This window comes from Haliotis rubra, unplaced genomic scaffold, assembly GCF_003918875.1.
Source record: "Haliotis rubra isolate DU_JTF1 unplaced genomic scaffold, ASM391887v1 Scf62, whole genome shotgun sequence".
NCBI classification, from domain to species: Eukaryota; Metazoa; Mollusca; class Gastropoda; order Lepetellida; family Haliotidae; genus Haliotis; species Haliotis rubra.
Window position 1 is genome coordinate 2,691,149 of NW_025767324.1, and position 18,083 is coordinate 2,709,231.

The 18,083-nt window shown below is 44.1% G+C and overlaps 1 protein-coding gene across 1 annotated transcript in view; it reads right to left on the minus strand.

The window, feature by feature from the left end:
- Positions 1-1,875: 1,875 nt before the first annotated feature.
- Positions 1,876-18,083, minus strand: part of LOC124256192 (uncharacterized protein KIAA2026-like) — a 31,505-nt gene continuing 15,297 nt past the window's right edge. Inside the window, 6 exon segments of the mRNA XM_046690161.1 lie at positions 1,876-5,802; positions 5,804-7,491; positions 8,120-8,290; positions 8,560-8,682; positions 9,325-10,476; positions 11,060-11,161. Of these exon segments, the coding sequence (XP_046546117.1) occupies positions 2,850-5,802; positions 5,804-7,491; positions 8,120-8,290; positions 8,560-8,682; positions 9,325-10,476; positions 11,060-11,161 (6,189 nt within the window). The 3' untranslated portion in view covers positions 1,876-2,849.

The window sequence follows — 18,083 nt, forward strand, 5'->3', positions numbered from 1 at the left end:
GCAACTGAGTAATGAATTCTTAGTAAGTGGCCTGGATTAAACACCTCTTGGAACACTATTTCATCAGTGAGTCAACATGTGTCAGGAAAGCCCAATGTGATGCCGGTCTCGGACATTCACCTCTTTAGTGAAACCCACAAGGTATGGCGCTGTCAAACATAGCCAGGATGAACCAGGCTTTGAACCAGGTAACCTTAGCAACAAAGTATGGATTAAACAACTTTATGTTAAAGTGAATAACTATAACTATAATGATGAACATCAACTGTAACTGTTCCCCTCATTCTTCATATGAACAGGCTCATTACCTGGTGTTGGAAAATGGTGGCATGTGTCATGTCAATTGTCTGACACTGTCAATACTACATGGGTTTGTATACACTACGTCCCCTTATCAGCCACCAGTACACCGGAACCAGTATTAACCATCTACTTCAAGTCAACTAAGGGAATGAAAGTGTGTCAAAAAAGCTCAATAATCCGTAATTTTGAGCCTTACATGGAAGCAGTGTGTAGAAAAGATGGCTGCAAGGCTATGGCACATGCATAAGGCATGGCTTGTTTTGGAACTTAGACATAGTGTTTGTTTGTTGTTTAACACCGCACTCAGCAATGTTCCAGCTATACTGTCTGTAGATAATCGAGTCTGGACTAGATAATCCAGTGATCAACACCATGAGCATCGACCTACCCAATTGGGACACAATGACGTGTCAGCCAAGTCGGTGAGCCTGACCACCCGATCCCATTAGTCGCCTTTTACGACAAGCATGACTATCGTATCAAAGCATTCATATTTAGTCACAGGTGATGGAGGAACGAGGTGTATACAAACAAATGATGTATAGGGGATGAGCATCCGAGTATAACAGTTATTACATCCCTGATTACAGACAATGACAAAACAATCACGACAACCATGGCATATTATCATTACAATTATTAGCTATCATTTTAAGTCTCCAATGCCTGTGCTCCTATCGTGACCTGTATGACAACTGATAAATATAATGCTGAAGGATTTCAGTCTCTACAGATTTTTCTACACTGTAAAACTTCTTATATCATTAAATAGTCCACTAGTTCCCCCTGATTCATATACAAATATTATTGATAAGGTAAGAACCTATGGAATTTGCTCACAGGTTTTGTCTATTAAGAGATTCCTCAACACTCTCAGTTGGGTTTAATGCTGCTTTGAAAAATACTTCAGTTACATAAGAGTGTATCAACTTAATACTGGCTGAAAGCATGAAGAGATGCAGGTCATAGACATATCATAGGATTATGGCAAACTTAAAGGAGGCAACTCTGAAAAGTGTTTTGCTTGAGTTTTGTTTACATTTTGTTGCACTAATAGTTCAGCTATGAGCCACAAGCCTATAAATATGAGTCTGGAGCAGACAATTCAGTGTTTTGATTTCAGGAGGTACGATGACCCATCAGGACACAAAGTACACCCAAGATAAAGTAAGTGAGTATGGTTTTACGCCACTTTTAACAATATTCCAGCAATATCACAGCGGGCCACACCAGAAATGGGCTTCACACTTTGTACCTATGTGGGGAATCGAACCTGGATCCTCGGCCTGACGAGCAAACGCCTTAACCACTAGGCTACCCCATCGCCCTCCAAGACACAGAGCCTGACCATGTAATCCATTCAGTCTCCCATTACAGCCAGCATTGCTCTCCTGCTGAACAGTGAGACACTGCATGTAAGATAACAGAGTCACTTCCCCCCAAGCATTCTCAGAGCTACTTTCTGACATACATACTGTATCAAATTTTCTTACTCGTAACACACTAACTTAGCATCTGACCTCAATACATTTAACAATGAACTAAATAAATCACATACACGTAATAAGGACAGAATGAAATATATCTTACAATTTCCATAATTCATTGCTCAATTATCATAATATATATCAGAATTGACTGAGAACACATTTCTCACATCGGTCTCGAATCCTGCTTTGTTGACCCATATAGTTCAAAGAGCAGATCATAGGGCATGGTTCAGCTAGCGATGCTGCATGTTCTGGGCTCTGTTCAACAAATGATCACAGTGCTTCGGCGACTGTGCTAAAGTAATGGAGTCAGATGATCTTGACACTATGATCCCTTTGTTGCACAGGCCAGGTTAACAAGAACTATAGTACAATGGCTTGATACATTGTGAGCCATTATTCAACACATCATTTTTATCCACAATAACAGAATAAGTCTCAGGTTTCGTTGGCAAAGGACATCGTCATGTCAATCTTAAAATCTCTAACAATAAGCTCCAACTCCAAACATCTCTCAGTTAAACTTAACCATTGAATCAAATGAAGCATTGATTCCCGAGCTTAATTGAGATTTGACATTCTCTGTACTCTGAAACTTGAACAAACTTTAAATTATGTCTTGTATATACATGAATGTGCAAACCCCAAGGTGCAATCTATCCAATGCAAATGAACAATGCTTGCATACATAATGGAATGGTGATGTTCCCTTATTTGAGTATACAGACAATGGAATGATGACACCTCTTGTCCTATGGTCTGTGATGTGAGTTGTACAAGGTCAAGGTCAAGGACAGGAGTGTCCTGATTATGCCGCCTGAGACAACTGAGACACAAGTAGAACCATGATTGACCAGTAATACTTGTTACATAAATCCATATGTATGCACAACTGTTTGAGAAAATGATTACATGGTACACATTTGGCAAAACAATACAGCAGCTAGTATTGCTCAAAAATCACCATAGAGTTCATTTCTTTTTACATCAAACTATCAACATCCAGTAACAAAGGCCACAGTGTTCAACAGTTCATAACTTGCCATTCATTCACACTTATCTGTCCGACATGTTTGCAAGACTCAACAGGTTAAGAGCAGCTTCCTCTCTACTGCCTGTTTTCTGGAGAACTGGTTTAGTCTTGCTGACACTGGAAGAGGTCAGCAGATGTCCTTGTGGCTCATCTACCACACTGGGCATCAACTGCCCAGTCTGTGGCTCGCCAGAAACTGGATAACGTATTGTGACAGTATTATTTGAAACAGTTTGTCCAACTACAGTCTGTGTCATTTGTAGTCCTGTCTGAACACTATTTGCCGTTGCATATCCTTCTTGCTTGTTGTCTGCGCCAAAGAGCAGATCCCCACTGTCAAGGCTTTCTGGAAATGCTTGCTGACTTTGCGCTGTGAGCTGGTCAGCTGTAGCTAGTGTACAAACTGGTGACAAAGTAGTTGTTCGGGAGTGATTACTTGGCAAAGATTTACCATCAGACTGAATGCTTGGACTAATGACATTACTCGGGCCAATGCCTGCACTTGCTATGTTAGCTTGAACCAGAACATTGGTATTGGTGCCGAGTTGCACTGATGCTGGTTGTGGTGGCTTTAAAGATGTTTTTGGTGCACTATCATTAGGAGGAGGAGCTCCTTTTGGTGGACTTGGACTTTCAACCATGGCTGAGGACGGAGATCGGATTGTGAGCATCTGGTTGCCTATCTGGATTGTGGCCTGTGGCAGTACTTTGAGAACACCTTGTTCAACAGTGACAGGTACTCCCTGTGCAGTCATCAACTGGCCCCCGATGTTGTACAACAGAAGTTTCTGCTGCTTGCTGCCTGTTCCATCTCCCTCTCCTTCATCTTGCGAGGGTGATACTATCTTAGTCGGGGAAACCTTGCTCCCTTCTGCATTCACCTGGGCAGCTTGTATAATGTTGTTGACCACTGTAGAAGCTGGAAACTTAGCCTCAGCTGCTTGAAGCACCTGTGAGACAACATTGGCATTTGATGCAACCAGATTGGTGGCAGATGATTTAGCCACAGCTTTCACCTTTTCATGGCCCAGCATTGACGATAGTGTGGATGTTCCTGTTTTAGCTGCTGAGACATTGGTTGCAGTCTTGGTTTGACAGAGATGAGCCTGGAGTGCAGCCTTAGTTGAGGCCTGAGCTGCCTGGATGGAGACTCTGTTGGAGCCAGGATTGGGGATTAAAGGACTTGAGGGTGTACTTACAGGTTCAGCTGCCAAAGTGGCTGTATTACCTGTTGGTGAGTACACAAACTGAACACCAGGATTTTGCTGAATGTTGGAGAGAGGCATTTTAAACGATGGTTGCAGCTTGGATGTTTGAACTGAAGGAGATGAAATAGGTTGTTGTGGTAGAGACTTGCTGATAAGCATTTGATGCTGACCAACCTGAAGAACCTTTCCAGTATGACCTGTTGCTGGTGCTGGATGTTGCTGAAGTAGAACAGGTGCTTTACCATCTTGCTGTCCTGGGGGTGCAGCCACTTGTATTGTTGCCATTTTCTGTTGAATGAACTGAGGAGTTTTGTTGATCAGTGCAGTTATACCAGCCCCTACTGATGGCTGAGCCACCATCTTGACCCCTGGTGTCATGGCAACATTGCCCAGTTGCTGTGGTGACAGTATGATTTGTTTTGAGGGTATTGTTTGACCAGATCCACTGACTGAGATCTGTTGCTGCTGTTGTTGCTGGATAACCTGCACCCCCGAGAGAGCTTGCTGTGGGGAGATCTGCAGGGCAGAGGATAACTGTTGTGGTGTCAGCTTCAGAAGTTGCTGATTGAGCTGCATTGATTGAACAGGTAGTTGTAATGTTGCAACATTTTGTGGTACTGCAGTTTGTTTGCTAAACGTCTGAGGTGCAGACATCTGGAGAGTGGCATTCTGTATGTGACTAGCTGGTTGACTAGATGTGTCTTTCTGAGGGGAGAGAATAACATTTTGAAGACCACTGCCAAGGGACAACACAAAGGGTGACTGGCCTTTTCCTGTAAGCTGTACAGAGTTAGATTGTTTATTTGTCACTTCAGACGAACTTATATTCACAGACTTGCCATACTGTACAGGAGTACCACCAATTTGTTGTGCTGGAACAATCAGTCTAGGTGTGATAGGAGTACTGGCTACAGCTGGCTGCCCAACCATCAATGCTGGAATGACAGCTGGCGTCTGCTGACCAGACACAGGCACTTTCCCACCAACATTTGTCATCACTGTGTTTTTGCCTTGAATAGTTGCTGCTGCAGGCACCACCATCCTGGTACCTTGGATCATGGTGCTTTGTCCTGCAGCAATCTGCTTTACAAGTTCAGCCGCTGGAGTAGCAACCTTGGATAACAGAGGTGTATTTTTGACAGTCTTGATCACACTTGAAGCAGATGCTAAAGTTGGTTGATTCTGAACTGTTATTTGCAGAGGATTACCATCTGCCGCAACTTGTTTACCCATTATGTTCAAGCCTTGTGCAATACTAACTGCTGAGAGTCCTTGAACAGAAGCAGGAGAAACTGTTTGCTTCCCAGGAGAAAAGCTCAACTGTATGTGCTTTCCAGGATCTTGCACTGCTTTGACTGCAGCTAGTTGAGCAGTCTGAGTCACAGTCTCTTTGCCTGGACTACTGAGAGCAACATTTACCTGGTTTGTCTTGGGAGTTGATACAGTCCCACCAACATTCACTGAAGAAGCAATCTGCACACCTCCAGACAACACAGTCTGCTTGTTCTGTGGTATCACCAAGCCCTGTGGAGTCAGGTAGCCTTGAACTAGACCCTGAGAAGTGATGAAATTCTGAGGCACGACTTTCAGCAACATGTTCTTTTGAGAAGAGCTTGTTGCAGTTGGATTCTGTATAACATACTCTGTCTTAAGTGGTGACTTGGTAACTTGTGAGAGACTGGTAATGGACTCAGAGGCACTTTGGTTAACACTGGAGGGACAGGTTATTGTAATGGGCGAGTAAGTAGATTCAACTCTATGCGCAGCAGGGGATCGGCACCTTCATGCTCTGAATGGTCTTGGTGACATTACGACGAGGCTGTATCGAGGGTAAGGTGACTGGGGATGGCACTTTGATGTGGGCTGTTGGTAATGACGTGCGGACTGATGTCACAACAGATTGAAGGGCAGAATCAAGGGCTTCCTGTGTGGGGAGTTTCACTACTCGGGGTTTCAGCTGGCCTCCAGTGGCAGGCAGTACAACCTTGCACAGGTTGATGTTGGTCTTGGTGGTAAGTGCTGGAGTCTCGGTCATCTTGATGCTGGATAACAGGCCCATGCCCTCACCTGCTTCATTTTTGTTGATGATACTTTGTAAATCAGGGCCCTTCAAGGAGGCCCTGTTTTCCAACAAGGCTTTCACAGTAACATTGCTAGCATACTTCTGTTTAGATGGAGATACAATATTGGTGGTGAGGTATGCTTTTGTATTACTTTGGTCCACTGGATCAGGTGTTAAAGATGGATTTGGGGATATCTGACTGGGACTAGTCTGTTGTGCTAGTATCACAGGTTTCGGTGATGACGCACCAGGGGCAGTTCCCACCAACAACTGTGGTTTTGTACCCACTCCTGCTCCACTGATGATATTTGGATTCAGTAAAGGAACTACATTAGGTGAGGCAGCCACAGACTGGCTGATCACTGTGAACTGGTTTACTTGCTGACCTGATGACACAGATGGATTGGACACATCGGCTTGCAATCCAGGGAGACTGGTGAACACAGCTTGTGTTGGTGTGGGCTGAGATGAAGCTACTGGTTGCGGTGGTTGGACTCCCAACTGTTGTGGTTGTAATGATGCACTGGGTTGAGATGACGAGGTTGGTACAGCAGAGGTGAGGAACAAAGTCGTCCCACCTGGTCCTGTGGTTTGAATCTTGATGGCCTTGTGTCTGAGCAGCTGTTGTATAACACTGGCGGGCAGGGAGTTGAGGATCTTCTGGGTACTTGCTGGGGCATTACCCCCTGCAACCTCTAGAGTCTGTTTCCCAGGGGATGGTTTTGGAGATGCTTGGGGTACTCCTGGTTTCGCTGCTGCATACTGGGGTCTTATTGTCTGTGTGACTGATGGTTTGGGTCGAACTTGTAAAGGTGATGTGGCTGCTTCTTGTTGCCGAGTTGTGAGAAGGCTCTGAATAACTGGATGAGAAGATTGCGTAACTGACACGCCGCTTGTCAAAGATGTCAGTCTAATATTCCCAGGAGATGCTCCTGGTGAAATTAGACTAGTCTTACCTTGAGTCTGATTCAGAATGGACATACGGAGTATCTTACTGGCCGAGAGACCTTGGACAGATGGTGAAGCCCCAGCGACTGATAGCACTGTTGAAGATGTCATTGGTTTCATCTGTTTCTGGAGAATGTTCGGCATGTGGGCTGGAGAATTGGGCTCTTCTCCTGGCTTACTGACTTTCTTCTTCTTGATTCCCTGGTCTTCGATATTATTGGGTATAACTCTCCGTTTGCGTAGACGCCCTCGAGAACTAACATCCAATTCATATTCCTCCTCAGCATTGCCAGCCATGCTGTCTCGGCTGTCAGTTGAAATTGGTGTTGGGGCGAAGATTGATTTTTTTACCTTCACCTCCAACTGGTCTTCCTTCCCAGCATCCTCAGCATCTGTGTCCTCACTGGATGAGACGGAGGATTCCTCAGTATTCCAACTTTCCACATCCTACAAAAAACAAGGTCCCTACCATCAAATGATTTAGTTTTAAACACATACATCTGGAAAAAGATTAAGCACCACCCATATAGATTTTTTATCTCAGATATTTCCCGGCATCTTTTAGAAACATTTAAGCATTGATGTTCTTTTTGTTTGAGTTCACTGGACAAGAAGGGCCAAACATTGCATAAGACTAAGTCACTTGTCATTTCTAGTATATAAATGCAATCAAGATGTTTTTATCAATATTTTTACATCAATATTTTATACCTCAAAAGATGTGTACACACATGATCTTGACAACTATATGCCATATCTACCTGGTGTATCGACTGGGATGGGTCATAGCATGGATATTCATGCCTGGGCATACAGTCAAACGTCTGAGCAAACTAAAAGGCTGAGTTCAAATTACAGGTGTCTAAATGATGTGAAACAATGCTTCTGTATGTTTTGTAATGGAAGCCAGGAACATTATATCATTGATCCTCGTTTCAGCAAATCAGGATGACAATTTCAGTGGGTAGACAACAGTAAACGTGTTCAATTTAAGAAATTAATTCATTACACTTTAGTGGAATGTCAGCATTCAGTTTCCATATCACCCCCATGATAACCAGCACTACCACCTCACCTGTTTCTTGACCTCCTCTTCCTTAAATTCATCCAGCTCTTTCCTAATCTTGACCCGAGCTTTCCGTCTGGCCTGGAGCAGTTTGGTTTCCCAGGGTTCCAGTTCCTTCAGCAGGTACAGGAGTCGAGCATGGAGGTCTACTTCACATCGCTTTCTGGGTGGGGGCTTGGACTACAACACACAACATTGTCACAGTCAGTCAGCGTTTTGTACATCAAGGTTTTCAGTGACGAACTTTCATTTCGGTTAAAAATAGTGTCAACATATTTTCCAGGGGGTTTCCATCTGTACAATGGCGTCATGTTTTGTGTTAATGTCGGTCTCAGATAATGCTGCAGCAGGGAACTGATGAAGCTGGTAAAACGTCTGGATAGGAGAGGCCAATAGCGTACTACTGCTACAGAGGAGGCCCAATCTGTATATTTTAAACTCCACTTTACCTTTTGCTTCTTTCCCCGTGTGCTGACAATCGGTGGCTCAGGCTGCTCAGCAAACTTCTCCGCCAGAAGACGTAGATCTTCCACGCTGTCTGCCATCAACTCAAAAGATCCAATATCGGGCAGCTGCAGTGACAAATATATATCATCCATTACTAATCCCTTAAAACAAAAACACTGTCAAGATCTGGAATAGAATTGGTCTTCAGCAGCCCACGCTTGTCGTAAGAGGCGACTAACAGGATCAGGTGGTCAGGCTCTCTGACTTGGTTGACACATGTCATCGTATCCAATTATTTGATCGATGCTTATGCTGTAGATCACTGTCTGATTGTCTGGCCCAGATTTACAGACCGCTGCCAAATAACTGGATAATTACCTAGTGCAGCATTAAAAACTCAAAGAAAACTAACAAAAAGCAATTAATCTAGAATCCAACCCTCGATCAAAGGTTTCAGGCAAGCAACATCCACACCACTAATAGCAGCACCTAGATCCCCCATGGCCCTACTCAGGCACTGTATTAGCATGAGTAACAGCTCAGCTGGACAGTATGTCTGTTCTCCTTAACCCCAGTGTTACAAAGTAATTTTAGGAGTAAAATAGAAATTGTAACATGAATAATACATCAAATTGATGACATTCCCATTAACTAGGTTTAACTAGGTTTAACTGGTTAATATGCTTCTACTAAATTCCTAAAATCAAATAGATGAAATTGCTGTTACTGGTTTTAACTGATTAGTATGCTACTACTAAATTCCTTACTATTTCTACTTCTTCCTCCTCTTCCTCATCTATGTTTGCTTTATCCATGTCAACATTTTTCTCCGATGACTCTGATGGCTTGGTCTCCTCTTTCACAGATCCTCCGCCTTCCTTGTCATCCTGTGCTGATTCTGTGTTCACCACAGAACTACTCTCCATCTTGGCCTCAGAATCCTTTACAAGCTTGTCATCGTCTTTGCCAGTCTCCGTGGAACAGTCCTTACCATTCCCTCCTACATCACTTTCAGATTTCACTGCATCGATGTTACATTTAATATCACTTTTACAATCTGTAGAGTTATCAGCACCATGAACATTTTGAGCACTAGAGTCAGATTTCTGATCGTCCCACAGGACTTTCTCGTCTTCGTGAATCTTTGTTTTGACCTCTCTCTTTACTCCATTTCCCTGAGAACCACCCTGCCCTTCCAGATGTTCCGCAACAGCAGCTCCATCCTTGGCACTGCCGTCACTAGGAATATCACCATTGACTATTGCACTCTTGCTGTCGTCTGACGTGTCACATGTCCGTCCATTACACTGCATGCCACCATCACTGTCTGTTACATCAGTCTCACATTTCTCCGCCTTCACATCCACACTATTTACATCACACTTCTCATCCTCATATTTTATTATGTTTTTATTATCACCATTTTGCTTCGACTCACAAATCAAACTTGGAGAATCAGTTCGAGACGCTCCATTACTCCCCCTTTCCACAGAACTGCCTTTACTCCGGCCTCCAGATGGGGCACAGTCTAATGAATCTTGTTCGTCTGGCTGACTTGCACAATTGTTATTGTTATGATTACTATCTGTAGTACCGACATCATCTCGTTCTGAATCACTGGCGACACTCTCCTCTCGTTCTTCACTTCCTCTGTCCTCGACTTTGCTGCGTCCGATTTTGCGTAGGGCCCGTTCGAGCTCTCTTGTGATCCCATTCCGATAAAGGCTTTTCCGAGAACTTCTTCCCGAACGTGTCCTTCGTGAATAAAGACATTCATCCTCCATTTCCTCAATCTCTGGAGTGGCAGTCAGTGACCTTGACCCTGGCTCAGTGCTGATCTCGCTTGGCGTGTTGTCTGGCTCTGTGTCGTCTGTGTCTGGTAACCTTGCTGATCTCCGGCTTGGACGTCCGACACCAGCCTAAACAAGAAATGTCAGCTTGATTAAAGATAAATATTTGGATGGGACAAGCGACAATTGAATTAAGACAAGTAAAATGAATTAAAAAGAAAGTGACTGCAGCTCAAGAAACAGAGCCAAATCAGAGAAAGGCTTAGATGTTAGTGTGAAATGTCATCAAAGAATTTTAACAAAGCTATTTTAAAGCTTGACAGTTAATGTTGAAGTATGGAGTAGCCCGTCTTTGACAAACTGTTGAATTGGTCAACGTTAGGATCAGAGATAAAGGAGTTACTTCGACCAATGATGCTTGGGCACACACAGAATTGGATAGGTTACAGTGCAACGGCTGTCCAAAGCAATGATATCTTAGCAAAGGAGGAACATTGTAGAAGTTTCAGAAAAATGGTCATGTGGTCAAAGGTTTGGTCCACACAAATTTTGAATAGAATATTACAAAGACCTATACTGATAATGAATGGAAACCTAGTTGTCTGTGGCATAGCACTACACAAGAACAAAGGTTCATGTGGACTTCAAATCATCACAGTAAAGCACAAACTGATGCAAAATGTGTACCATATGGCACTTCCAGTAGACCTACCTTTCTAGCACTTCCTCTTGCTGCACTCCTGCTGCCATCAACTCGCCTCTTCTTTACAGGCGGTGTCTCCGTTTCTTCCTCCTCGCTCTGCTGAGACACACACTGAAATTGACAGACCTTGTCATAAACAAACTGCTCAAGACTGATCAGAAGGTCAACAAAAATGATTTCATATTGAAATGTAATGAAACGACTGTTCGTCATCCAGAATGGTCTAAAGATTTTGTTCAGTTATGGTAATGATATATACAAACGTCCTATCTGAAGTTAATACAAACATAATAATGTCCTAAAGCCTGTGTTTTCTTGCAAAACCACCCGCCATATCATATTGAATGAATAATTAGTGCTTTACGCCGCATCAGCAATATTACAGCTATTCGCAGCGAGCACCCTATCGTAACACATAGCATTTCACATCAAAACTATATATACCCTTGTGGTACTGTGTGACAAAGAAGTATAAAATGACAACATAAAGGTGAATATTTATATTTTTATTATAGTCTTTTTAAATGAATACTGATACAGCATATGTAGAACTAGAAGTGTTTCTTTACACCAAACTCTGACATGGCTGAGGAACTTTAACACTGAATTCTCATATTCGGCAAAAGTTTATTTAAACAAGAGTCATCAGAAGATTACCCCGGCCCCCAACATATTTGAAAGAACAAATCATCTGACAGTTACTTAAAGTCCAACTTGATGTTTTTTAGACTTAGTCATTTCCATGGAAATATGTAATTTTCTGAATAAAATTGATATTTTTATACTTATCCTGACTCATGCTTTTTGCTTGTCTCCTTCCTCTTGCGAAAGTTAGTGGAACACTTGTATCTCCTATTGAAGCTCCCTTCAATAAAGAACAACGTAAAATCACTCCTCCCAAGAGTTATCTCTCCAGCTGTTTAGGCGGGAAACTGTGGCGCCACCGTCCCCACATGCCTCACTCTCTCCTGATTATGAGCCCGACACTTGAATTTGCAGGGAAATCCAAAGAGTCTAGTGGGGAGGCTGGGTGGGCTTACCTCATGAGTCAGGATAAGTATAAAAATATCAATTTTATACAGAAAATTACATATTTTTCCTTATCCTGACTCATGCTTAATGCTTGTAGAATCCGACGGAATGGCGGCGGGCAAGTTACTTTGGATTTCATGTAGTGATTTACGTCCTCTATACCCCCCTATGGGAACTTCATGTTGGCACTGTATATAACTGCTAACTCTGCTGCTGCTGCTGCTGCTGCTGCTGCGACCCTGTCCTTCCAGCTGCCTTTAGATGGGGGGGACCACAATTGTTAACTTTTGGTCCTTTCTTCTGTTAACATTTTATGTGGATTTTGCAACTCCATCTCTTGATGCCAGCACCAAGTGGAGAAGCGACCCATTCCTGTACAAGTATCCTTACAAGTACTGGGTCATATCACTTATGCTAGTCTGTCCTAGACGTGCATTTAGACTTCAAGCAAAACTCTCTTTGTAGGCTTTGTAAGTCATGTGATAAAAGGGCGAGACTCCGTCTCAGAGCCTTTGTGGGACTGTCAATTGTTGTGCTACAACAAGTAGGCCGAAATGGTGAATGTCAGAGCCGTCCTCAGTGGCGATGTCCCTCAGGTAGTGGTTGGCAAACACCATGTCCCATTTCCAGAAGCAGCCCTCCATTATCGTCCTGATAGAGCGATTCCCATGTAGAGCGAGCGTAGACGCCAGAGTTCTAACTTCATGTGGGTTGGAGGCTCCAGTCCTGCTGCTTTGTAGGCCCGTAGTATGACCGTACTGATTCAGATTGATATCTTAGTGCGGAAGACCTCCGTCTGTGTTGCTGTTGATATCGAGACGAAAAGACACTTGAATTTCCGTCTCATGGACCTGGATCATTGTAGGTAGACTTTCAACGCTCTCACTGGGCACAAGGATAAGACCTGCGTATCCTGTGGTCCAAGGACTGATGATAGTGTTGGGACGTGGAACTGTCTGTCTGGATGACCTGGCAGTTGATTCGTTGCTATGAAGTCCCATCTCAGTCCCATATGCACCATGTTTTGATTTGCATCAAATCGTGTTCTCTCAAAGTCCAGAGCATGTATTTCCGACATCCTTGCTGCTGTTACTAAGGCGATCAGGAACAGCATCTTCTGCGTCAAGAACTCAAAAGATGTCCTATCTAATGGTTCGTAGACGTCACTGGTGAGATGTCGTAGAACTATGTTTAGGTCCCACGCCGGAGCTTTAAATCTCTGATGTTGGTCCTCCAATTAAAAGGGCGTAGTGAGGCCAGTACTCTGGTACTTTTGTCAGTTGCACTCGTCCTCATGGCGATAACTGAGCTCAATGCCGCTAGGTATGTTGAGAGAGTTGACCCTTTTAACCGCTTCCTTTGTCTAGGTGACAAAGGTGCCCTGGCGAAATATCCTCTCTTGTTCAAGCATGCCGGAACACCTCTGGGTTGCCATGCGCCTGCTTTGTGTGAGGATGTACTAGTAGATTCGTCCACATCTGGTAGTTGCAGTTGAGGCAGTCCTAGTTCTTGTATGAGAATAGGGAACCATATTCTCGCTGGCCAATAAGGCGCGCCCCAAGTAGTTGTGGGTCTCTCGCCTGACTGATTTTCTGCAACACCCTCGGTATTAGAGCTGGTGGTGGAAACGTGAGACGAATGTTATCAGTTGACCCTTGTGGCGAAGAGGTCTATTAATGGTGCTCCCATCACTTGTATGATCTGCTTGAAGATCTCTGAATGTAGCATCCAGCCTGTTGAGAATGGCTGCGTTGGACAGGATAGTGTATCTGCTATCACATTCTTGGCTCTTGGAATGTGGCATACTCTGATGTGGACATTCAGGTTGACTGTTATGCTGGCCAGTTGAAAGCAGAGGTCCAGAAGGTTCACCGACCTTGTTGATCCTTCTGTTTATGTAGAACACCACTGTGGAGTTGTCTGTATGTACCGTCAGATGAGCATTCTTCAAATGCTGGTCCAGTGGAGTATGGCGTTTATCACTGCTTTCATTTCCAGCATGTGGAAGTGCAGATCTTCTCTGCTATGGTCCATATCCCAGCTGACACATCGTTGTCGAGGTGTGCTCCCCAATCTTAGAGAGATGCGTCCACATAGAGATGCGTCTTGTACTCCGGCTCTGCTAAATAGGTGTGTCTGCGACCTTCCTATCTCTGAGTCCACCATATTAGATATGGATTTAATCTGTCCGGGAGTCCGAAGGGGTCCAGATCGTTCAGTTGTACATTCACGAAGACCTGTAATGGGCGTAGTTGTAGACTCCCTCTGCGTGTCATGTCTTGTGCTGACATGAGAAGAACCAACAGACTCTGCCACTTCGTAGTAATAACGGAGAGAGTAGTGCTTGAGATACAAGGACTTGTATCTATCTCCTAGGATCTTGAAACCCTTGCTGTGTCCGTAAGGGAAATGAAGCGATGTCTGACTCTGTGACTGCCATCTTTGGGAAATCTATATAAAGTCGCCTGGCTGCCGCCACCTTAGTCCGGCCAACTTATGTTGCTGCAATTCGTCTGATGAATCGTCTTCAATGTTGACAGGGAAGGTCTGTAACCTCATGAAGGCAGCCAAATCACGCAGGTCCCGTCTAACTGGACTGTAATTGAGGCCTTCCTTGCTCACTGACATGTTGTTGTCACTTGTAACCCATTTCTTGACCTGTGAACTACGTCCGACCTCTGCGTAGGGCGTTGTCTCTCGTGGTCCAATCAAAATAAAGCATTTTGATTCCTTTGGCTTGCCGCGCTGTGACGTCACCGGTGTAGCAGGAAAAAGGTCCTTGTAGAATTTAGTGCCGCCGTTGATATCTGATCAATTGTCGGTCTTGTCCGTAGCCTTCTGAAGATACACGAGTGACCACGTGTATCGAGGGTTGAATGGCGCGAAATATTTCGCCGCATAATACCGATGTGGGTAGGCTGTTTTCCTGGCTGCTGTGACTGTTACTTCAGTCCTGAAGATAATGCCGTCGCCCTTTATGGTGATTCCCGTGATGATCTGCGAGGCGTCGTTGATGCCCTTGACGTAGGTAGTCGGCCTGAAGATCCTTTATTAGGCTCATCATCTGTTGACAGTCTCTGAAGATAGCGCCGTCCTTCGCACAAGTTGTAGACGACATGTAGCGTTCTGTTGAGAATCTAAGTACTGCGGCGTCTCTGCGTTGTAGATGGCCTGCGTGAATGCCTTCGCACAGGCTTGTTGACGGCATGTAGCGTTCAGTTGAGAGACTAAGTACTGCGATGTCTCTGCTTCGCTGGGGATCTGCGTGGAGACCTGCGTAGAGACCTGCGTTGAGACCTGCGTGAGGACCTTCGTGGAGACCTGCCCGGAGATCGGCGTGGGGAGTGGCCCGGCGAACTGCGTCTGTAGGGTGACCTGCGCGGAGATGAGCGACTGTGGGTTCGCGAATGTCTCGGCGAATCCCTCGACGATCTGCATGATGCGGAAGCTGTCTTGGATACTGTATCGGAAGTCCTTCGCGAATGCCTTTCGCGAACGCTGATCATCTGATTCCACATCTGGGGGAATGGCGACTTGTCCTTCTCGAACGCCTTTCGCGAACGCTGGTCGTCCGATTCTGTATCCGGGGATGGGTGATTCCTCCTTCGCGAATGCCTTCGCGAACGCTGAACATCTGATTCCGCATCTGGGGAATGGCGACTGGTCCTTCGCGAACGCCTTCGCGAATGCTGATCGTCCATGATCGCTGCCCTTTCTGCAGTAATAGCGACGGGGCCCACTGGACGGTCATCTGTTGTCAACGTTGATACCTCGGGTTGAGTAGAGATCTGCGCTGACGTCACCTTAGCTGAGACCCGGTCGTTTCTTGGGATGAACCTCTGGGATGATGATCGGTTGATCATCGTAGAGTCCCTGTTCCGTCATCGAGACAATCTCGGCAGAGAAAGTCCTTGTAGTCTGCGCAGACGTCCCCATACAGGTGGTCGTCATCTGAGGGGTGTGTAGCCTTCTCTGGGTAGAGGATGGCTTCTATTCATCTTCTGCGATGATTGTAGCGCTGCCCTCTCTGCGTTGATAGCGATATGGTCCAGGGATCGCTCATCTGTCGCCCTCGAACTACGTGCTGTATCTCTGGGATGATCAGCAGCGGCTCATCATGACGTCATCTCACTGCCATCGGGATGATGTCTGTGAGGCTTCATTCTGCGTAGAGGATGGCTTCTTCTTCTACGTCTGCGTTGAGGGGTTGTCCGATGTAGAAGCCAACGTCTTTGAAGTAATGGCGGACAACATCCCACGCCTCCCGAGGACACCTCTGGCAGGTCACTTGATGGTAGTAAGTCGTCTAACAGCAGTAGACAGCTCGTGAGGGACTCAGCCAGTTTATCCATGACTTGGAAGTCACCTGGATTTGTCGGTAGTACATCTAAGTACAGAGAAAAATTATTTATTAAATTGAATTTCTATTAAATGCTGATAAAGATTATAGCTATAGCTGGAAGTACATGTTGTTGTGCAGCTAGGGCACAGTCAATACAGGTTTGCAGCAGCGAACCTAAACCTACAACGAAAATAGGTTTTCATTAAATGTAAACAACTGAACAAACACGGACAATTTCGTGAATAAACAGGGCTAAATACGATTAAATATCAAACCATATTGTTGAAGAATACTGACTAAACCTCTATAAAAGTAGAATAGAGGAGAATAACTAAGTAATTAAAGGATATAGTGCCGTATAGGAGACACAGGCGTCCTCACAACCTACCCACAGGGCGAAGAAGGAAAGAGTGAGGCATGTGGGGACGGCGGCGCCACAGTTTCCCGACTAAACAGCTGGAGAGATAACTCTTGGGAGGAGTGATTTTACGTCTGTTCTTTATTGAAGGGAGCTTCAATAGGAGATACAAGTGTTCCACTAACTTTCGCAAGAGGAAGGAGACAAGCATTAAGCATGAGTCAGGATAAGGAAAAATCATGAAAAGTATAAATGCCAAAAATCTGTAAATAACAAAAGGCACCACTTCAAGATCTGTTTGATATGTCTGCTGAGCCTTTTGAAAGATATTGAAAGGTTTTGGAGTTGTGCCCTGGAAATGAAGCCCACCCCTAACTTTTGTGTCTAAGTCCGAAACGTTTCCATGAAAACCAAGAAAAATAAAAATGCCAAAAACCTGCAAATAGCAAAAGGCACCACTTGAGATTCTGTATGATATATCTACAAATTTTTGCTGAAACATATTGAATGGTTTTCGAGTTATGCTCCGGAAACAAAAAAAACCACAACCTCCCTTTGGAGACAAAGTCCCACATGTTTCCATGGAAGTCATGAAAAATAAAAACAACAAAAATAAAAGTACCACTTTAGGTTCTGTTTGATATATCTACCAAGTTTTGTTGAAAGATATTGAACGGTTTTCGAGTTATGCTCTAGAAACGAAACCAACCCGTTCCTTTTGAGAAAAAATATAAATCGTTTCCATGGAAACTGAGAAAAATAAAAAAGACAAAAATCTGTAAATAAAAAAGTCCAAAAAGTTTCCATGGAAATCATGAAAAATAACAAGAGTCGTCAGAAGATGACATATCCCCTCCGGCCCCCACATATTTGAAAGACCAAATCATCTGACAGTTACTTAGTCCAGCTTGATTTTTTTTAGACTAAGTCTGAATCGTTTCCATGGAAATCATGAAAAATAAAAATGCCAAAAGTCTGCAAATAGAACCACCCTTGCTATGTCATGGTGAAATGAAATAACACAGACACCACATTGATAGTTGAAGCATTACAAGAATCTCGTATTTTAGCACAATGCTGTGAACACAAGGTCAGCCATGTGACACACTTTTACCACAAAATGATCTTTAATCTACTAGTAAAAGGTAAGGTATGGAAGTTGCAATCATCCTACTGGGAAACAAGGCTTTCATCCTTAATGTTTCTTGATAAGCATTGGGTGCTAGAGACTAATTTAAAAAGGAAATTCAAATCAGACTCCTTTATTGGCTTTAACAAAAAAGAGGTTTATTTTTCCCTTT